This window comes from Panthera leo, chromosome A3, assembly GCF_018350215.1.
Source record: "Panthera leo isolate Ple1 chromosome A3, P.leo_Ple1_pat1.1, whole genome shotgun sequence".
NCBI lineage: Eukaryota > Metazoa > Chordata > Mammalia > Carnivora > Felidae > Panthera > Panthera leo.
Genome location: NC_056681.1, coordinates 35,097,269 through 35,120,033, shown reverse-complemented (window position 1 = coordinate 35,120,033; position 22,765 = coordinate 35,097,269). Strand labels below are relative to the sequence as shown.

The 22,765-nt window shown below is 39.7% G+C and overlaps 1 protein-coding gene across 8 annotated transcripts in view; it reads right to left on the bottom strand.

The window, feature by feature from the left end:
- The window catches only part of PLCB4 (phospholipase C beta 4), a 388,300-nt gene that overhangs the window by 90,307 nt on the left and 275,228 nt on the right, over positions 1–22,765 (bottom strand). For all 8 annotated transcript variants that reach the window (XM_042931605.1, XM_042931606.1, XM_042931609.1 and 5 more), the window contains 7 exons: positions 22,670–22,723; positions 16,668–16,749; positions 15,619–15,719; positions 14,941–14,998; positions 7,923–8,031; positions 3,128–3,338; positions 1,617–1,710 (listed from right to left, as the gene is read on the bottom strand). In XM_042931605.1, the coding sequence (XP_042787539.1) occupies positions 1,617–1,710; positions 3,128–3,338; positions 7,923–8,031; positions 14,941–14,998; positions 15,619–15,719; positions 16,668–16,749; positions 22,670–22,723 (709 nt within the window). The remainder of the gene's footprint in view (positions 1–1,616; positions 1,711–3,127; positions 3,339–7,922; positions 8,032–14,940; positions 14,999–15,618; positions 15,720–16,667; positions 16,750–22,669; positions 22,724–22,765) is intronic.

Genomic DNA, 22,765 nt, shown 5'->3' with positions numbered 1-22,765 from the left:
ACTTGAGGCAGGCGAGTGTAACAGTTCTCCAGGAACTCCCTACTGTCCTAATGTAAATGCTTTGCTAGAGGGAAAACAACCTTAGCTTGACAACAGCTAAGCCTCCAGTATCCCATAAGTCTTCTTTAGCAAATGAAAATCCTTTGGAATCTTCCCCTTAATTTTACCTCCCCCCAACTCCCAAGTATGTAATCACTCTCTCTCCATGGTCCGGAGGCAGCTCTTTCTGCCCATGGGTCCTGTTCATGTACTTGAATAAAATCACCTTTTTTGCACCAAAGATGTCTCAAGAATTCTTTCTTGGCTATTGGCTCTGAATCCCACCACCACTCCAAAACCTCATCACTTATGGCTAAGGTGGTTCATTAATTATTCTTGCTTAAACTCTCTTCCTGGTAAAAATGTCTATGACCTTGATTGTCCATTTCAGCTGAGCAAGAATTACTCCTTGAGGAGAATTTTGGCTCTTTTCATGGGTTCTCCTTTGCTCACCTCCAAACTGAAAGGAAATAGCCTTCTTTTTAGCTAAGCTTCCTTATTGGGCTCCTTAAATCTCTAAAGAAGATGTCAACCCTTCCCAATTTGGTTGGCTGTGCAAACTCATGGCTTCCCACTTGAATATACCCTTGGTACTTCTCAGGGAGTGTAATTCCTTCTCATGGACCATAATCTTGAATTCACTGCTGCTCAAAATTCACCAGCATCTGGCTAAGAGAAATGGTGTGCATCAAGTTATGGGTATACGGACTAGGCATCTGTTTTTATAAATACCTCTGGTGATTTTCCATACGTAAGCTGAGTTGAGAACCAATGCTGCAGATGTTGAAATAACTATTCCAAATTACACCAAACTGACAGAGACGGATGTACCTGAATATTGGCCAACCACAGCACTGGCCAACTATGGAATTTCATTTTTTTAACTTGTCCTTTGGCAGGCTATCAATGGAGCATATTAAGGAGGATTCTAAGAAACCAACCTTCAAACTGTACAGAGAAATCACCAGAAGGCCAATACTGAAATGCCTGTTTATGTAACTGTAGATTCTCCTCTTTGAGGGTCCATGGGGAAAAGTCTTCTCTCTGGCATCAGGACTGGGAACAACTTCTTTGGACCAACAGCCCTGTTTCTATTTTCTGAATCTTGTGAATTATGTTTGTCTCCTTGCACTGAATTCTAGAAAGTTTGGGGCCCATTTGTGGTATGGTTTGGCAGTTTATAAGACTTATTATTGAGCACTCATAAACTCTAACCTCATTTACTTTATTACTCTTATAGGCGCTATTTAGAATCTATTTTATTTTCTGTGTTCTATTTATTTTTTACGCCAATTTTAAGTCCTTCAGAAATAATGCAAAATAAGAAAACAGAAAAGAAAATGAAAGACTTTTTAAAGTAATTAGAATCAGGGGGATGCTGGCAGAGAAACTCATTATGTAGGACCCTCATGGTGTTATTAAGTAGAGAAAGCATTTCTTCTTGACTTTCTCTTCAAAACCAGAGGAAAGGAATATGAAAGTAACATGCTTGAGAAAATGAATAATTTGTGTTCTCCACTTCATCTATTTCTACAATAATCTGGAAAAGACTACAGCTATGTGATTTTAAAACTTACCTTAAAAAGGATATCTGTACACATTGCTTTTCCATGAGTTATTATTGGTTCCTGGTCTTCACCTTTTCCATCCCAACAGTCAAGTTCAACACACCTGGGCAACAGAGTGAAATTACAATATTGAACCCTTACCATAAAATAATGTGTGCAAACTGAAAGAACAGACATCAAAATAAGTTGTTTTCTTATATAAGTAGAAAATGGAGGGAACCTGGATACCTCAGTCAGTTAAGCATCTAACTCTTGGTTTCAGCCTAGGTCATGATCTCCTGGTTCATGGGTTCAGCCCCACATCAGGCTCTGCACTGACAGCAAGAGCCTGCTTGGGATTCTCTCTCTTTCTGCTCTTCCCCTGCTTGCATGCTCTCTTTCTCTCTCAAAATAATAAACTTAAAAAATATGTAAGTAGAAAATGGAATGAAATGATTATTTCATGGAGTTTTTGGGTTAAAATCACATTGTATTCTGTACTGAGTTGGTGTCATTAAAAAGGGACTGTCAGAGATTAAGACAAACTTGAGATATAACAATCAGTGGGGGAATGAAATTCCAGTTGTGACAAAGCTACAACAAAGGACAGTTGGGAACAGCTGGGGACATCTGAGTATAGGCTAGGTTTTAAATGATGTGAAAAAATAATTTTTAAAATTTTGTTAGATGAAATGATACTGCTTTGGCCATGAAAGAAAATGTTCTCATTTTGTCAGGTATTCAGAGATAGAAGTGGTGATGTAGGTAATTTCTTGTAGAATATTTCCAAACACAAAAAACTGTCATTAAAAATAAGGTACTAGCTATTGATAACAAAAAAAAAATTATAATGTAACTGAGTTTCTTATTTTTCACCTTCAGCATTATTGCTGTATTTTAAACCTCAAATATTTGCCAATTTCTATAAAAGGGAAAACCATTTTCAATAATATTCTCAGAGAATGGCATTTTAGAACTTTTAACATTAAGTAAAGCTAAATCTGCTACTGCTTCCGGCCATAAGAAACTTAGCATGACTTCTTAAAATAGGGTTTTTTTTCCTTCAATTTTGAGGGGGATATTTATTTATTTATTTATTTTGAGAGAGAGAGTGCACAAGTTGGGGAGAGGAGCAGAGGGAGAGGGAACGAAAGATGTAGATAGAGTCTTAAGCAGACTCCATGCTCAGTGGAGAGCCTGACACAGGACTTGATCCCATTACCCTGGGATCATGACCTGAGCTGAAGTCAAGAGTCAGATGCTCAACTGACTGAGCCACCCAGGTGCCCCTTGAGGGGGGGATATTTAAAAATTTATAGTAAAAAATATCTTTTGGCCCATAGGAGAATTCCAGAGCTTTCTGGAACAGAGATTATCTGTTCTTTTTCAAGGTTATGTGACCAACGTAATCTATTAAAGAAAAGGAAAAATGTCCAAAATTTTCACGCTGAATAATACTTCCTATTTTTTAGAAAAAAGTAAACTAAATGGAAAGCCATCATATTAAAAAAAAAAAAAAAGAGGTGTCCTGAGGTTCTGACCTGCAACCAGCCAGGAGAACCTGTCTGTACATTTCTACGGAAGACTTTCCACCAAACTGTCGGCCAGTGAGATAGGTGTTATGGGAAGAACTGATGAAGTAGTGGGCCAGAGGATGGTCCATTTCTTGGTAAAGTTCTAAACGATCCAGGAAGACAGGGGCATTTTCATCTGACATCAGATATCTGCAAAACCCATCGCTTGATATGAGGCCTAGGGGAAAAAACAAGAGTTAGTAGACATATGGCTCTGAAATACAGAGTTGAGACAGCTTGAACAGGAGTAAAAACTTCTTCTCAGTCTCTTCCCCAAGGACCTTCATCCTTCAGAACTTGAACAGAGCTGCGCACTACAAGGAACCTAATGCATTCCACAGGCAGGTGGCTTTTGTAGGTATGACGGCAGAAGCACACGGTTCCCTAAGCGCAGAAGCACAGCTCCAGGTGTGGCAACCAGGGGTCAAGGGGACCTTTGTCAGTTCTGCTTCTATCACGCATGCCTTATGTTCCTGGGTCTCAACCTCCTCTTCTGTCAAATGGGCATAAATACTGACCACACCTGCTTTCCAGGATTGTCCTGAATGGTAAATGAGAATACCTACAAGAGGGGCTCCTAAAAAAGTAGAAAATATACAACTGTAGGGCACTACTGTTCTCACTGGACTGAAGATGAAATTAATGGCCTTTCTGGGTTTAAACAATTCATTTCTCCTACAAAATAGGGTGTGGGACTGATGAGAAGAGTACACAGTAGGCATTGAAATATTGCCCCAAGAGCCCCATTGTTCATTTCAGTCACACTTTTCTGATATAGGGCAGGTCCCTGTGGTCTTCTCAGGAGAAGCAATTTATATTTCTGCATCACAGGGTGCCTGGGTGGCTCAGTCCATTAAACGTTCAACTTCATGATCTTGGGGTTTTTGAGTTCAAGCCTCGCATTGGGCTCTGCACAGACAGCGTGGAGGCTGCTTGGGATTCTCTCTCTCCCTCTCTCTGCCCCTCCCCCACTTGGGCCCATGCATGTGTGCACACACACTCTCTCTCTCAAATAAACTTAAAAAACAAAACAAAACTCTCTCCATCTCTTACTCTGTCAACCATCAACTGCCTCAGCTTTTTGTTTATAGCTAAGCATTTGCAAGTTATGAACTGATTTTAGGCTTGCAAAAAAGAACATAATAATGTATTAAATAATAAATAACTATGGACCCTTACACCACAGCTTCGTAACATTTTACCTTACTTGCTTTACATTTCTCAGAGGAATATATAATTACAGATGCCTTTGCAGCACCCTGTGTCCCTGCTCTCCATTCCAGTCCCTCTTTCTGCTCCCTTGTAGACAACCATTCCTTTTTGTATTTAACATTCTTAAAGCGGCTTTGTAACTTTACTACATATGCATTTATTCTAACAATGGATAGCTGTGAATATTTAAAAACTTATATAAAAGACATTTTATTATTTGCATATGCAACTTGCTCTTTTTATATTTTCTTGAACTTATTCAGCTCTTGAGGATTTATTTTTCCCTGAATAACATAGTAGTGTATATAGTAGTAGTACGTTGTGGTGGGCACGTGTAATGCATGGTAGGCCCGTGTATGAATATACTAGTTCATTGTCCATTATTCTGTTGATGGATATTTAGGTAATTTCTAACTATAAAAACATACTACAATAAAAATTTGTGCAGCCCTCCTTGGGCACACAGCCATTCTAAGAGCAAGTACTTTTTTGAGTTGTCAGCACGGAGCCCGTCGCAGGGCTTGAACTCACGAACAGGAAGATCACGACCTGAGCCAAAGTCGGAGGCTTAACCGACTGAGCCACCCAGGTGCCCCCTAAGAGCAAATACTTTTTAAGGCACTGAGACAGATAAAGTGATGGGAGAAACAGACAAGCCCTGCATTCATGAAACATATTATGGGAAATAAATTAACAAATAAGTATAAGTATAATATAATGTTATACAAGTGTTAGAAGGAAACAGAAAGCAGGGAATGAAGGTGATAAAGAATGACCAGGATGCTCTATTAGATACATGGCTAGCAAAAGCCCTTGTGAGGTCACATTCACAGGTAGGGAGCAAGTCACATGCACATCTTGGGGAATGCTATCCCAGGTAGAAGGATCAGCAAATGCAAAGACCTTGATGTAGGAGTGTGTGACTGAGGGGACAGGTAGCTGGGAATGAGGCTGGAGAGGAAGCCAAAAGCTACATTGGTTGGACTTAAGTCTTTGCTAAGTACTTTGAATTTTTTTTTAATGTTTATTTATTTTTGAGAGAAAGAGAGAGAGTGTGAGCAGGGGAGGGGTTAGAGAGAGCGAGACAGAATCTGAAGTAGGCTCCAGGCTCTGAGCTGTCAGCACAGCTGACACAGCTGTGGCAAACACAGCTGTGTTAAGCACAGCCCCGATGCGGGGCTTGAACCCGTGAACCGGGAGATTATGTCCTGAGCCGAAGTCAGACACTTAACCGACTGAGCCACCCAGGCGCCCCTTTGCTAAGTACTTTGGATTTTACTGTGTTGGGAAGCCTTTGGCGGGTTCTGAAGAATGGAATAACGTGATTGGATTGAGTTTTTAAAGGTTTAGTCTGGCTGCTGTGTGGAGCATAAACTCTATGCCACTGAGTAGAAAGAAGACTAGTTAAAAGTCAACTGGCATTGTCTAAGAGGACATGATGTAGGCTTGGATACTCTGATGAAGGCAGAGATGGTGAGAAGTGATTTATTCAGGACTTATTTTGAGGCTAGATCTTGTCGGTTTTGCTGATGGATCAGAAGTGATGTGAAAGAAAAAAGAAGTCAAGGAAGATTCCACGAATTTGGGGTTGAAGATTTGGGTGAATAATGATACCATTTTCCAGGCTGAGAAAGGAACAGGTCTTTGGGCAGGGAGAATCAAAACTCATTGTACATATACATTTGAAAGGCCCATTTAGTATCTGAATGGAGACTTCCATCATAGGTCTGTAGTTGAAGTCAGAGGTTATGAGTGGAGAATTTGAAAGCTATATGTGTACAAGAAAAGTAAGCCATTGGCCTGGATGAGTGCACTTCCTCTGACATCCAGGGCTGGGAAAGATATGGGTGATTCTCTATTGTACATACCTGGAGGTGGAAAGGCTGGGAGGTAGGAGTAGCCTATCTTCTATTTTACAATTATTGCCAAAGTATTATTCTAGCTGGTTATTTAGACCAATTTACATTCCTCCCAGAAGTTTATATCTAAGAATGCCTTGTGCACCACATTCTCAATCATACTTGATAATGACAGACTTTAAACTTAGATTCTGTCATTTGTGAAATGATGAAGCTATGAGTTTTAGATGTGTCAATGTAATTTCATGGACTTTTAGGACTTTAGAAATAATGAAAGACACATCTCTAGCATAACATTTATCACACTGCCAAGGAACTTCTGGGCCTTGTCCTTCAACAGATCACAACTGCCTTACTTACTTTTGAATCCTCAACATCTGGCACAGTGCTTGGCACCCAGTCAGCCCTCTATACACTTTAAGAAATGAAGGCAGAGGGGCTACATACTAGTTGAATGACTGAATGAACCCTGACAAGTTACAAGCAGAGAAGCTGAGGCCCAGGAATATAGTCCCTTGCTCAAGGTCACATAGTGACAGGGTAACAAGAATCAAATCAAAATTGCAAAGGCTGTATTTTCTATCAAGGCACCCCTCCTTTTACTTTAATTCCATGTGATATAGCAGAAATGATAATACTCAGAAAACTGGCAAAGAGGTAAGTAATGAAGCACTCTTGCTGAAAGTAGGTATTTGGGGTCTTAGCAGAAAGTTTAAGTGTACATCTTCAATCAAGGGAAAACTCTATTGACTTGGAAAAATATCCAGGGTGGGTCACGGGGTGTGGTGGGCCAGCAAGTGTATCCACAGGTTTTATGTGGGTCCAGAGAATATATAAACCTTTCAGTCACATTCACTGAGATACAAAGAAAAAAAGAACTAATGGAGGCCATGATACTCATGGGCACATGGGAGGGAAAGAACTTGAATCTGAATCTCTTTTCAACTCTTTACTGGGACACAAAGCTGAGGCTCTAGCTCAGGTATCTCTTGTCTCAGGACTTCCTGTCCAGTTAAATTAGCATCATCTCTCCCGTCCTTGGAGGGTGCTTCCCACTGCTATGAGATGGATCTTAAATTTCCTGTCCATGCCTTTTCTTTGTCAAATATTGGAATGGACAGCACACTGTTTCCAATGTTTCACTGAAGGAGGCAAACGTTCAGAAACCCCAATAATTTGCTAAATTAATTTCTGACTATTTAATTTCATATCAGTTGCATTTGTCTTCTCTACCAGAAGCCTAATGATGAGAAGGCTCACCAAATCATGTATTAAAATTCACTTGGCTTGGCAAAACAAAAAAGGAAAAACAGGAGGGATAAATTTTATAGGAAGTGAAATTCTTTCCAGGATTGCAAACAGAGACTAGATGGGCATTACTGCATTTTAAGCATTATGCAATACTAAAGATAGAAAACAAGAGAGTTCACTAGGAGAACATCACTATAATGTGTTTAATACAGTGAATTTAACATTTATAACTCAGGCAACATGAGCAAATTCTGATGTAAGTAAAATTTATACTGACTCAGAACAGGAAAAAAATAAAATCAGTCTGTTAAGAATCCTTGGCTCTAGGGAGCTCCAAAACATTTAAAGATATGTCTAACTAAAAATCCAAGAATGTTTAAAGTTGCATATATTGTTACTTTTCTTTAATAAAGAAAATTCTCTTCTTTTACTTGTGTTACCTTTTTTCTTCAAATCTTCATCAGGCTCATACATCTCGATGATCTGCATTGCCCTTTTAGCATCATAAAATGGGAACAAAATTTCATTCAGTCGAGGGTCTCGCTGATGCTACGATGAGAAAGTAACTCCATTTAGGTTGACATTTCTCACCCTTGGGCATGACACATCACTAAAGGACAGAATTTCTAAAATAAGATATATTTAGAATATCACATTTATAGTTAACAAAGATAGGATTTCACTGTCCCTAAAATATATTTCAAAAAGTCCAAATTTGGGAGTGCTTTGTTGGTTTCCCTCACTGAACTAGAGAGAGAATATAGAACATACTTTTTTTTTTCCCTTCAAAAGCTAAAGGATACATAAAATGGTGTGCATGTCAGTTGTATGGTCTTCTAGTTTCCATACCACAGATAAAAAATTTGGCATATCTACAAAAAGTGAGATAAAAAAATCTTTGGGTGGGGTGGGGAAGCAAAAACAAAATCAAAAACAAACAAAAAACAAAAAAAAAACCCCAAATAACTCAAATAGCTAACACACTAATTTAAGTGCCTAAAAAAGAAAAACAATAGCAACAGTAACAAAAAGAAAAAAAAAAACCCCTAAGGCTAAAAAAACCCATAAGGTTAAAATCCCTAAGGTTAGTATTTCATTTTCATTATATATATATTTTTTACATAAACAAAAGATTTCTTGGGCAGTCTGCAGACTTCATTTTCTTGAGTAAATATTTATCAAATCGAACAAATTATAATAATGATGACAATCAGCACAAGGATATGTATACATTATCGACAATATGGAAAATCTGTATTTGAATATCAGTAGTTCATAAAGTCTTTTTCACTATGAACTAGAACTCTGTTTGCTCTGAAAAAACTCTCTGGGGATGGGGCGGGGGGCAGTCCATGAATGATTAAGGCAATGAGGATGCTGGTAATACCATGCTTTTCAAAGCAACACCTGGATGCTCAAGGTAGTACGTGGGGCACCAGGAGCTATACTATTTCTGGAGTTCTGACATCCAAATTTTCACAGCAGTGGTGAAAAAAGTCCAATTTACTGACTCAGCTATAATCTTTTGTATTTGTGTCTGCGGGCCTATATCTGGAGACAGTGGGTCCATTAAACTTCCTTATCGTTCACCGTGGATCAGAGAACAAAACACTGTGACCCTGGCCATATGTCAAATATATAATTTCAGTGGAAATAATGGCAGATAAGCAGATGTGAGCAAAGAAACCTGGTCAACAGGTAGAACCTTGACAATAATTCTTTACCCAAATATATGCACAGACTTTGAGAAACAGTACTGAGAAGTATTTAAGAAACAATTGTTCGAAGTTCATATGGATTTCCCTTCCCCATTTGTTTTGAAATGAACGTTTGAAAAAGTGGGCAACACAGAATGAATGCTGTTGGCCAACGGAACACATGTGATGTAATTTCTTCAAGCACTTGTGGCCTAGCCTATTCTGGTCCTCCCACCTCTTCACCCAGTTAAGAGTGTTAACTCAAAAGGAATTGTTATCTTTTGGTCAGTTTATCCCAATGAAGCATGCTTCTGTTGTAATCTAAGAAATTACGGCTCATAACAGCTCACATCCATGCATGTGCTAGAGCAGAAACTGTTATAGTAACAACAGGCCTTGAAACCATAAGAAACAAAACTCATGGGGTATGCAGAGAGAAACTAAGAGGTGGACCGTGGAATGCCAGGCACGTGAAGGCATGCTACAATCTTATTTATGAAACGGATGGGCATCATGCAACTCTGGAGCCCACTATTCAAGGAGATGACAAGCACCACCCCTCTGGTGAGAATGCATCGTTTTCAAAACAAACAAAAAAACGAACGAACAAAAAGCTCTTTCTAGGCACATTTCTTCTCCCGTCCCTGTAAATAACAGCACGGAAGAAGATGGATGTGGAGGTAAAGGTCCTTTTTAGACTCCATTGCAGTTATTCTCATGGTTGGCCACTGGATTTCTCTTTGTTCAAAGTAAGCTTTTGGTTTAAAGATGTGCTCGTTGGTAGGAATTCTGGACTCATGGAGATGATGGGGTAAATCCATATGAATTAAAAAAGTGAGAGAAAGAACAGAGTAAGCTGGAGGGGAGAGAAGAGATTAAGTTAGGGAAAGGAGAGGAAACCCAGATGCTCCTCTGTACTTTTTATATGCGTGTATGTGTACATGAGCCCTGTGTGACTAATACTTGTAGTGTGATCTGTTGATGGCAGCAGCAGTGGCATCTCCTGCACCTGGGAGTTAAAATGCAGACTCTCAGCCCCCACCAAAGACCTACCAGATCTGATTCTCTGGGGTGGAACCTGTGAATCTGTGTTTTAATGAGCTTTCCAGGTGATTTTGACGTGTTCAAGTTTAAGAAACACTGTTCTAATGTGTAAAAGTATGCATTTTAACATATTTGCAGAAGAGTAAAACAACAACAATACGCCCCCCCCCCCAAAAACACCTAAGTCCTGCAAGGATAGAATGCTAAATGTTTGAGATGTCCTTCTTATTAAACCGTCTTAAAATTTAGTGCCAAAGCATGATATCCACTAGAACATCCTGACTGTCAGAAGCAAAAGCTAGGAAAACCAAGCCCTAAAACGGCTGTATCATAAGCCCCTAATTGTAAATTTGCAGGAAATAAGCATTAAAAGCAGACAGTATGAAACTGCCTTTGTATTTGCATCTGCTCCACCAGATAACGTAACTGTCTGCTTCACTAAAATTTTCATGTTTCAAAAAGGAAGCACGGTGGATTCTGGATAATCCAAGACAAGGAAGCAAATAATAAGATTTGCATTAGAGTCACAAAACTATAATTTTTATATGAAAAAACAAAGAGGGAAAAGATAATTTCCAGGTGACCTCAGAGTAATAAGGTTGCAGAAGAGTTCCACATGGACATAAGCACAGTGTGGAAAATGCTTCACAACTCTGAGGGATCATCTGTTTTCAGTGGGGATTCAGGGGAAGCAGTGTACCTAGGACATTCACCCCTGGACGTCCAGAGCTTTGTTAAGTGATGTCAACAGCCTCTGAAAATAGATCACAGAACTGTGCCCATGTGAATGGGGAGACAGTGATCATTACTCAATTATTATGTCTTTACTCTTATTGAGAAAAGGCATCCATTGGCTTTATCCCAACAGAATTGGGAGAGATGGATGTTGACAACAAATATTCAGAAGAGATATAAGAAGATGAAGGAATAATTTGCAAGGGTAGGCTTACCCATAAGACTAAGAAACACCTCCTTCTCTTTCTGTGTCTATGTATTCAAGAATAAAAACATTGTCAATGGAAAGAGATCTCATGCCCTTTCCTATATTCTTTCAACTGCAAAATAAAAACAAACAAACAAAGAAACAGGTAGGTTTAGCCCTAAGGTAATCATATAATGGGTGTGAGGTCGGGGGGAGGGGGAAGGGGTGCAGATCACTAGCAACAATAAAGCTAATTCTGGATTATTACTGTCATCTAAGACTTTTTTTCTCTTTTCCTCATTTTGATCTATTCTCTCCAGCCCTCCATGCATCTCCCAATTCTGTAGCCCTGCCCTCTCAGTTATCATCTTTGTGAGATAATGAAGATAACTGAAATCAATTTAGCTTCTTATTGGAAACAGGCAAAGAGAGGTGAAATTAACTGAAGCTCAGGGACATGAATCAGCCCCACCACAGATAGAGACCTGAGCTGGGAGCAGTTTCTAACCAAATGGCAGCTCACAGTGGGCCCTTCTACCAGCTCTCCCAGACTCTGGTTTATTATTTTCAAAAAATAGGAAAAGTTTCTCTTGGTCCACTGATGGGACCAAGAGACACAGCTGTGGCAAAATTTTAGATCTGAGTGGTGAATTTCCATGACTAAATCCATTATGGAGAAGTAACAGAAGGTATATGACGCTCTCACATTCTTCCCATTCATGCTAAGCATTCCAAGAAGGAATCTAGATAATCTATTAGGACAGTGCTTCACAAACTTTAAGGTAAAGACAAATCACCTGGAGATGTTGTTAAATGCAGATTCCAACTCAGTAGGTCTGGGTGGGACCCAAGATTCTGCATTTCTAACAAGCTCCTACAGGATGCTGCTGCTGCTAGTCCACAGATCACACTTTGGGGAGCAATGAATAAAGAGATACTGAGAAGCAGATGAGAAGCAGGTCTAAAGCTACCAATGAAAAGCCAGTAGGTATTTATGACATGGATAGGGAGGGGGTGGTACAAACCCCCCTACATGGTGACCAAGGTAGTGAGTGGCCAGTAGTCTCTCTTATCATTACAGCTTCCTGGAGATACATGTTAGCACACTGAACATAAAATTTCATCTAAGGAGTAAAAGGATTTACAAGCTGGAAAGTGGTGGGAGGCAGCATGACTTTTTTCCCTATTACCTATTCTAATTGGTTAATGCTGGTGTGTGTGTCTACTGATTTTCGCATTATCAGTCATTTCTCTGGTTACTTTGCTGAACTCTTATTCAAAGAGCTTTCTAATTAACAGTTTTTGATATTCAGGGTACCCAATCATTATCTGCAAATAATGAGTAGGACCTCATCTTTTTGTATTCAGTAGACTCATCTATTTTTCCTATCTTATTGCATAATCTGGGGCTTCTAATACAATGTTGAATTATGGCTTGTTGACACTATATGGCTAAGGAATTTTGAAAAAGTTTAGATCTAAGCTTTTGGAGCCATAGACCCTTACACTGCAATGCCTGCTTCCTTCTTGAGTCAATGTTGTCTCCTTTCATTATGGGTTTCAAAGGTGCTCTACCTTAAGGGTGCTTTTGGTTCTGGAGAGAGAAGAGGGGGTCACTGTAGGACTCAAAAGAGAGATTGCAAGGAGCTGGCAGAATGTTCTCTAAGTTTCACAAACTTCTTCAAGGACACATTCAGATTTCTATCTAGTCTTTCCAATTCAGTTCACTAGGACAGAAAAGGAAGAGATTCAGGCAGACAGTTTGATTAAAAATAAAGGTTGCACACTTTCCTGGACCATCTTGTAGTCTTTATGATCTAACAAAATCTAGAATCCCACTAATTCCATCTGTCCCATTTCAAAATTAAAGGTGCTTCCTTACTGTGAATGAAAAGCCAAACAGAAGAAAATATAAGAACCAATGAGTGCTAATGGCCCCTGTGATAGCAATGTATTAAAGTTTATCAACTAATAGCATTTTAAGAAAGAGTTTGGATGGCAGAATGTACAGATGATTACATCTTTTAAAATTTAATGTTATATCTTAGACTTGCAAGAATTGCAAGTGATTACTGGGTAGGTTTACAAAAACAACCCCTAAGGGGAAAGCCTTAAGAGCCCATGAACGCAGCACCTAACCTCAAGACTTCAGAACTCTTTATTTTCACAGTGACACACATAGAAAAGTCTCTGTCATGTTTAATAGATGGCTGGGTGTCAGTTCATCCCAGAGTGTGCAAGAGACCTTGTTTTTAGGAAGCAACAAACTAATGATGTAAATTTTGTCCATGCCTCTAAAAGGCCTTCCTTCTTTAGCAAAAAGCAAGATATTCCTGCCCATCTCACCAAAACTTAAGATGATCAGTGACCCCAAGTGCATGAAGAAGCTGAGAGAAATAAAACAATAAATCTTAAAAATAAAGGAGAGGAGGAAGGAGTTAAGGAAACAAAGCAAGGCAACTTGAGCAACGGTGGCACAGGAATGTGGATATTATCTGGGTAAAGATTATAAACATAGTATTCGCATGACCAAAAACTAGTGGGGTGGAAAGACTTGAAATGTTTTCAAGTAAAATAAATATTGTATTGTACTGAAAGGCTTATTTAAAAGTGGAGGTGAGGCATCTGTGCTGATAAACGGAGTGGTTAGTCTTTCCTGCACATGGGCTTTTAGGCTCTCATTATCAGAGCTTTGAAAGGGTAACCCTGCAAACTGGGAGCCAGTAAGTCCTAAAAAGGCAAGAAAAGAGAAGCCCATTGGCAAAGATGTGATTTGTCTCTACATCCTGGCAAATCACAGCCTGCCTGTTGCCTGTTCTTTGGGGCAATACCTCCTGTCCGGCATGATACTCTCTCTTCTAATATTTTCTTTTTATATGGTATAATGGTTAAATTATACTAAAAATTGCTTTGAAACAAAAATACATTGTCCATTCCTCACTGAAACTTATTAATGTGGTAGAAAAAAAGTAAATTTTCCATTTTGGATTAGCAAAAACTTCAAGGGGTTTCACTGAACAGAACATTCTTCTCTACGTTCATAAAGAAAAAAAAAGTTAATTTTAGCTGTAAGAAAAGTTGCAACTTTTACGTGTTCTAAAATATATTTTTCTCTTGTGCTTAAGCAAATGTTGTCAACCAGTTTTGGTTGTTAAGTGAATCATATTCTAAAATGAGCCCTAAGCTTGTTATAAAAATAAAATGTAAAAATTTAACCTGCAATCTAATTGGCCTAGTATGTACTATATTTTCACCCAGGAACTCCAGTGTTGTGCTTGTTGTCAAAATATTCTATTTGAACCTACATACTGTCCTTACATGCAATCCATTAAAAGACAAAAATAAAGCTTTCCAGTCCATGCAAAGGTATGAGAAAAAGTTAGCAATGGAGAATCCAACTACAGTGTGGTAATCTCAATCCATTCTCTAATGAGATCAATAGGAAAAAAAAAAGTACCTTCAATATCATCTTGCAAAAACACAGACACATTTAATTAAATGAATATATTATAAAATCCACACGCACACAAAGAACCAGAGCTACACATCATAGCGAGAAAACCAACAGAAAAAAGCAGTGTGCAAAGCCAACGTGTCGGAAGCGCATGGACACACAGGAGCAGCAGCTGATTTTTGCACCTGGTAAAGAAAGCCATCTGGAAAGATCAGCAGGTCAGAAGCAAAGCGAATAAGGGCATATGATGCGGGCATATGATGCGGACATGCAATGGGGACACTGGAGGAGGCAAGCCACTGCACACAGACTTTATGGAGTTAATGTATGAAAAAGCTTACTTCATTTAGAAAGCTCACTAATTGGTCTACCGTTAAATAATCAGTTTTGTCTCCATTGCTGAAAAGAAATTTATTAGAAAAAGTAAGTTTTTGTATATGATGCTACAAGTAGGTACGATTTACATGTTGACATTTGTTGATGATAATTCTAAACTTATCTTCTAACCCTGAGGTAGTGGTGCACTCTTAAAATGGCCAGAGACTGTTCGTAAGAACAAAACAAACAACCCAACAAGAGAAAGAAAACACTCCCATTAGCTCAGAAAATGTCTGCAATTCTTCTTTAGTATTATCAAAAGATGTTATTTTTCAAAACAACATGTAAGTCATCCATTTGAAATAACTGGAATGAATGAACTTTTCAACGACATAATAACATTCCATAATTGAATCTAGTTAGTTCACATAATGGGTTAATACCTAAAGGAGCAGGTTAAAATTGTAGGTAGTTAGTAAAGCCAATGCAAGGGGCGGGGGGGATAGTTCCAGGTGCTGCCATTAATTTTTGTAAAAGTTTCTCAAAAAGTCAGAGTGAACTTTTACGGTCATAAACTAAGGGCTGAAAATGTAACCCTGACTAGATACTCCTCCAGACTCTCAACACAGTATATTAAAATATTATGACAAAAAGGTGTCTTAAAAATCTAAAAGGACAAGAACTCCATAAATGGAACTTACATTTTTTTAAAAAGATCCTCTATATCTGTTCGAGGACAAATCTTTTGTGTCAGTTCATAGAACTTTTCATAAGTAAATGCTGCAGGCTCGATTTCATCATTCTGTAAAGAACAAGAGGGTGTCATAACTCCTGCCACATTTTTCTCGTGAAGGCAAAGAATCCACAGGATCATGAAGCAAAGCAATGACCACCTGGGATCCCAGGGCCTCAATCTCTGACTCTTACTGACAGAAGCCAGAAGGCCAAGTCCAACTGTGGCCAGGCCATCCTGCCAGCACACCAGCATGTGTAAATGGGCGTCTCTTATTACCATGTGGCCGTGATCTGTGGGTTCAAACACTGGCTACGGCTGGGCTTGCTCTGGGCAACACCCCATAAAATATAAAGAAACATTTCTTCTTTCTCTCCACTATGGAGAAAATCATGTGCCTGCCTAAAGGCTGCTGAATAAATCAAAGCCAGTGTTTACTTATGCTTATCTTATGAATTTTCACAAGACCACATGAAGGAGCTCAGGACAACCACATAAAATTTTCCTTCACATACTGCAGTTTGTATTTCAAGTAGGATTTGTTAAAGTAGGAACAGGCTTAAATCTTTCTTGCAGTCAATCAATTAATTTCAAATACTCTAAATCCAAGGGGCCAAGAACACAAATGGTTTGTGTAGGGAGGAGTGCTTTACAAAGTACCCCACAGCCACCTTGAAGAACACTGACATTGTGCTTGGTCGAGGCGATGTGGACAGGCTTCTTGAAAATAAGCTTCCCACCAGCTGTGTAGAAGAGTAGCCTTGCTGACATTTCTTTTTCTTAATGAAACTGACAAAAACATTTTGAAGTACACTGTTTGAATTTGGAAACATTTAGGTTAAATGCCCAGGGAACAAAAGGCAGGCAGGAAGGAGAAAACTACCTGTACTATATGTGACTGAAACTAGTTCTGAATCTAAATGAGATCAGTGTTACATAAATAATCTGGCTTATTACATATGAGAACATAACTAGACAAAATCGTTTTACAAAACACATAATTAAACTAATAAATACCTTTCCACTGGGAAGACCTAACTCCTTGAGTGCTTGAAAGATCACCTTTTCTGTTTTCCCTGATGCAAAGGTTCTAGTAATACTAGGGCAGAAAATAAAGAAAAGTCAAGTTATTGTTAATTCTAATTTCGTGGAGGCAAAAATCTAAGAAATACTAGGGATGTGGGACAGGGGGGTGGAGAAAGGAAAGGAAAATACAATTCGTTTTCATTTCTGGGTGTTTTTCACTTCACTAACTCTCTCCTGCAATATCCCTCTGGTTCTGCTAGTGAGGCAACTTGATTCTAAGACAGGTGTCTCCCTGGTGATTGTGAACACAAGAACCCCTGGGAGAGCAGTGCCTGGGTGGCTGAGTGGGTTAAGCATCTGACATTTGCGCAGGTCATGATCTCAGGGTTCGTGAGTTTGAGCCCCACATCTGTCAGCACAGAGCCTGCTTCAGATCCCCTGTGCCCCTCCCCTGTTCACGCTCTCTCTCTCACCTCTCCACCCCGCCCCGCCCAAAAGCCCTGGGAGATACATGTTGTTGGACAAAAACAATGACAATGGACAATGGACAAAAACAATTCCTCTTTCTCAGGGAAGAAGAATATGGCAGATGTGACAGTAAGTCTAGAATAAAACCTCATGTTGACACTATATAGGTTTGGGGAAAAAAAGTAGTCCCCTAAGAAGTCAGTCTAGGCTGGTGATGGCCCTGATGCCTTGGTACTATAGCAGACATGCATTATCAGACATATTTTGAAAAAAAATTTTTTTTGAGCCAAGTACGCTTGAACTACTCTGATGTGCCAGCTGCCTCAAGGCTTAGGACGTTTATTGAAAAAGCAAAGGTGTGGTGGGAGGGGAGTTAGGTGAACACTTATTTAATGTTTCCACAGAATCTTGGCTTTCCCCTGACACAAGGTAATTTTAAATAATGATGCTGCCTTTTAACTAGGATGGTGTGCGTCGAGCCTATTTCCTATGAGAAATGTGTTGATGACATTCAGAATGACCCAGTGAGGTGTCAAGCTGGCACCCTAGAATTCATGTTTGGCTCTGAGCCATGCCTTAGCCTTCCTTTATTCTGTGATTGGAAGCCCAGGTAAGCTGTCACCATAACTGAAACTTTAATTTCAAAAGTCCAACCTGAGGACAGAGCTTACTTTCATCTGGGAAGCTTGGCTTCGGAATGCCTTCGGTGTGAGCACAAGGAGCTTGGTAGCAGTGCCTCCCCACGCCCCAACCCTGTCATGCACTCCGCCATTCACATTAAGTGGAGGCCAGCTCCAAATGCAAGCACTAAGCGCCAACTATTCTTGATGAGTGGGAAAACGCACCTCTTCAACTGCAGAATACAACTTCCCAAAATAGATTGGGAAGATCTAACTTTAGGTAAAGGAGTTGTTATGTGTTCATTCAAAGCTTTGTTGTTTCATACTCAGTCCAAGAATACTTAGAAGTACATTTTTAAGAGCGCTTGAGACAGCTGTATTCAAGTATAGGGAGGCCCACGGATTCTCTTTAACAAATCTACAGACATGGTAGAGCATATGTGTTTGACATCAAGTAAACCAGTTTCTAGGATACAGGGTGTTATGTCCACATTTTCCACTTCTCTAGTTCATGGAATTTTCATGCACTGAATTGGGGTGAGAAGCAATTTACCTGACCTTTATAAAACAGGAAAGTAGCTAATCAGTGTTCTCAATCTCTCTTTTTTTTTTTTAAGTATGTGTTAACATGAGAGCTACAGGCCCCAGCATCCCCAGATTTGGGACAGGAAGAAACTGTTTGTACAGCAACCTCAAGGGTATCTCAGTGAACTCAAGCTTCGGTTAGGGTGGATAGGCCTGAAAAACGACATGAAAACTGATTGATGTGGTCATGAATGTAGCAGGTACAGGGCCTGAGCCTTTCTGGGTGCGGGTTGGAGGGTAGGGAGGAAAGGAAGAGACTATAGGAATAGAATCTTTTGGCTAGAGCTTGTTGAAGTACCAAGACATGAACAGGAAGTAGAACAAGAATGTCTCATGGGAGGAGGAGGTCTATGCATTAGCACTTGGGGCTAGGGGGCAGGTAAACAGATTGAGAGAGAAAAAGAAGGAATTAGGGTGTCCAGTGCCAGGAGAGAAAGAAATCCATGTAGGGATATACTAGTGAGGGCAAAGTCAGAGCCCAACAACATGACTGCACAGGAAATAAAGGTGAGAAATGGTATTATGGCCATAGGGGCTCTTTCTCTGGCCTTCTTTTCTGAGGGGGCTTGGGCTGGGCAATGTCACCATGGATTTGCTCACCTCATTCTGACGGAGACCAAACCCAGGATGGAAAATAGAAACAAGGAAGTTGAAAAGATCATTCCCCTGGTCTATCTAATAAAGTGCCTTTATTGCCTTTGCTTCAGGCAGCTATCAGAATCAGCCTTGGGCCTTAAAATGGATTCACTCAGAGGTAAGCTGGGGGGGTGGGTTGTGGCACAAAGGTGAATTCTTAGAGTTTCCGGTTACATTAGAGGCCCAGCAGAATACCCTTTAACAGGGTCCTGCAAGAAACACATTTATCACAACCTGGGGACATTTTTACATACCATCATAGGCATTTCGTAGGAGAGTATTTAGAAAGGACTGTGATTTATTCAACTCTTATATATAGCCTCACACCCACAGAATACAGGTTAGTGCTTCATGGCTAACAGATACTCAATGAGTTTTTGTTGAATGATAATAAACCACCTTCCCCAAAGGAAATGCTACAAAAGCAAATAACCTTGAGTGGAGCCCAGTCCTATTAGAGTCCTGGTTCAATTCCATGTTCATGTACATATAAATGAAACCAGCCTTTACAGGTGATAAAGACAGAAATGATCCTGAAAAAACCAAGGGAGTCTCACTCTTTCTTTGTCCTCAATGGGCCTACAATCCATTCCATGGTTTTAACACCATTTTTTGAAACACTCAGGTCAGACTCATGGAGTGAAGCCTCAGCAGAATCCTACTAACTTTGTTGAAAAACTAGGACTTCAGGACATGTACAGATTACATAGGAGTTGGGCTACCATGATCATACCTGAGGCTCTCAGACTGCCTCTTTAACACAACGATCTCTTTTAAGACTACTTCCTGCCACAGCCCATAATTTTTGTCTGGCTACTATTTCCCGACTCTAGCCATTGGTTCCAACTCCAGGTTACAAGGAATAAGAAATGGCAAAGAAAAGAGTGATTTTCAAAAGCCTTGGTCTAGGTGAGAAGATAAATTGAGTAGGAGTTTGTAGGTTTGAGAGAAAAGCAGACTGTGCAAGTTTATGTACATAGAAAGAAAAGAGGGAGATAAAGAGTTAAGACTTTCTTCATTAATCATTCCTGCAACTTCCTGGATATTATATTTTGGTTAATACTCAAGAGCAGGGGCCATTCCCAAGCTATGTAACGACTATGAAGCCAGACCCTTTTTAACAGCATGCACACTATAGTAATAGTTTCCATTTTAGGAACTCCAGAATGATAGTGATAAAATGACATTTTAAAAGTGTTTACTCTTCATATCCATTAAAACATTCAGAACACTTTCCACCTAGCCCTTGGCAGCTCATCTACCAGAAGACTTACCGCTTTTTTCTGGCTTGCTATCAATTCTCCATCAACTTTAACAAACTGCCCCCAAATAACAGATGTCTTGTGTCAAACACCTGTTAATACTGGCAGGCACCAAAGAGTTCATGTCAAAGAGAGCTAAAGAAAACGACATAAGGATGGTAATAATTTTGCATGTGAACATGCTAGATAAAGATCTTTGAAATCATAAAAGACTTCCAATCTTGTCTAACAATGGCTTGATTAGTAGGATACGTATAAATGAAACCAGAATTGCTAGTTAGAAGTGCTTTGATTGCAATCTATGTGTTTCTACTTCGTCCATTTCCTGAACCTTATCTTGGAAGAGAAAGCAGGACAGTAAAGCATGTAAAAACAGATCCAATATACATTTCTATTCACACTGCTGTCTGTGCTAAGTTTAAAGAAAAATTTTAAAGAAAAATGTACTTAGCTGTAGGATGCTGGGATACATTAAAATAATTGTCCTGCTATTGCTCAACAGAGCAAAGGATTTTAAATTTTTTGTTTTATATTTATTTTTAAGAGCGTGAGACACAGAGTGTGAGCAGGGGAGGGGCAGAGACAGAGAGGGAGACACAGAATCTGAAGCAGGCTCCAGGCTCTGAGCTGTCAGCACAGAGCCTGACGCAGGGCTTGAACACACGGGACATGAGATCATGACCTAAGCTGAAGTTGGATGCTTAACTGACTGAGCCACCCAAGTGCCCTGCAGAGCAAAGGATTTTAAGTGAAATAAAGATCAGTGTAAAGTATCTTTGCCAACAATTATCAATCAAGGGTGCTAACTGGGTTTTTTGTTTTTGTTTTAAGGTCTACTTTTTTCTAGAGTAGACACAAAATTGATTTGCTAGTAAGTTAACAAAAAGCAGAGAATCCTACATCTTGATTTGTAAAGACCATAACACATGTGTAAGGTCTACAACTTGGTAAGCTCTCAATAAAAGGTTAAGTAAAAATACTGTCCATGGTCTTATGATTCATATGCTTTTAATTTCCTCATTGATATTTCTGTCGTGTCACATGGGCTGTTACCGAACACAGAATTAAGAAAAATGATGACTTCTAGGACAGTTCTGTTAAACGCGAAAAGAACGATTTTGAGAGAGTATAGTGATAACCTCATGGGGAAACAGAACAGAAATGTCAAGGCAGAATGAAGTGCCTGGCAGAGAAGGAGATGGAGAAAAGTCAGAAATGGCTAAGTGTGATCAGCAAGCCACTGCTCAAATGTGCTTGCTCAAATGCGATGCAGCTGGGGACCTGTTCACTTCATCTCTGAAAGATAGGGCAGTTCTAAGACAAGATTCTACCTAGTAGCTCTGGTTTTTATTTGTTGCTGTTTCTGTTGGCTTCTTTGCTAAAGTGGTATCCAGAGAGGAAGTCAACATCAACCTAAGTCTGGAGAATCCTAGAAGAATGGGTTGGTATCCGGGAAACCCGGGACTAATTCAGGCTGTGGGCTTGGGCTTATGAATCCAAACACACTCCTGGTTTCATGTGGACAGATGATGCCCACTCCAGCTTCAGAAATTTCCATGAAGTGCTTACACAAATGCCAGCCAAAAAGATACCAGGGGAGTTTGGTAAATAATCCCTATTGCTGCCATCTCAAGAGCTTCCGGGTGTACCCACAGACCATTAGCAAATCCTAACACCAGAGAGAGAGTAGAGAGGCAGAAAAGAGGGAAGCATGAGGAATCCTCAGAGGGAGAAACATACCAGCTTAAGTATTAAAGAACCCATGTGGAAGACACATCTTGTTCATGTTTTCATTTTTTTTCCTTCCTTCTTGATTCCTTTCAGGCTTTACTGCCATTGTTTTTTCATTGTCACTGTTAACTTGGGCAGAGTGAGGGGATAAAGTGACAGTTCTGAAGAGTGTGTGGTGTCAGCAATGGTACACCTAGAGATCAAGTGGCAAGAAGCCAAAGGAGTCTACCTCCCCCTTCCCTCTGGCCACCAGAGGAACAGCAAGGCCCAGAACAAGCAGCACTGTCCAGAGGCACCACACTTCTGAAGACACAGTCTATATACACTTCTGCTACAGGTGCACAATACAACTTCTTTAATTTTAGCAAATGGTTGCTTAGGGCAAGTAGACGAAAGACATTAAAATCCTCAAAGCCCACTTGTTTGAAGATACAAAGAATACTGATACATCTTCGGACGTTCTTCATCAAAGCAGAGTTAATGCTACCCATTGTGAGGAAAAATGCAAGTTTACATCCACAAATGATTTTTACAAACTGAACACAGCGTTTGATGGAGTGATTTAAAATAAGCTTCTAGAAATATCTTTAGTGAAAGCATTTAACAATCACTTGTGAAGGGCTCTCTCTTTGGTCTGGTATCATGAGGGTCGACCCAGGGTATGAAATACAGACAGGAATGATCGACTTACCTCCTAACTGGAATTTTACCATTTGTGTTGGTCATAAATGCCAATTTCATCCAGCTGGAAAACAACGGTAACAACACTGTTTTAATGTTTCTTAAG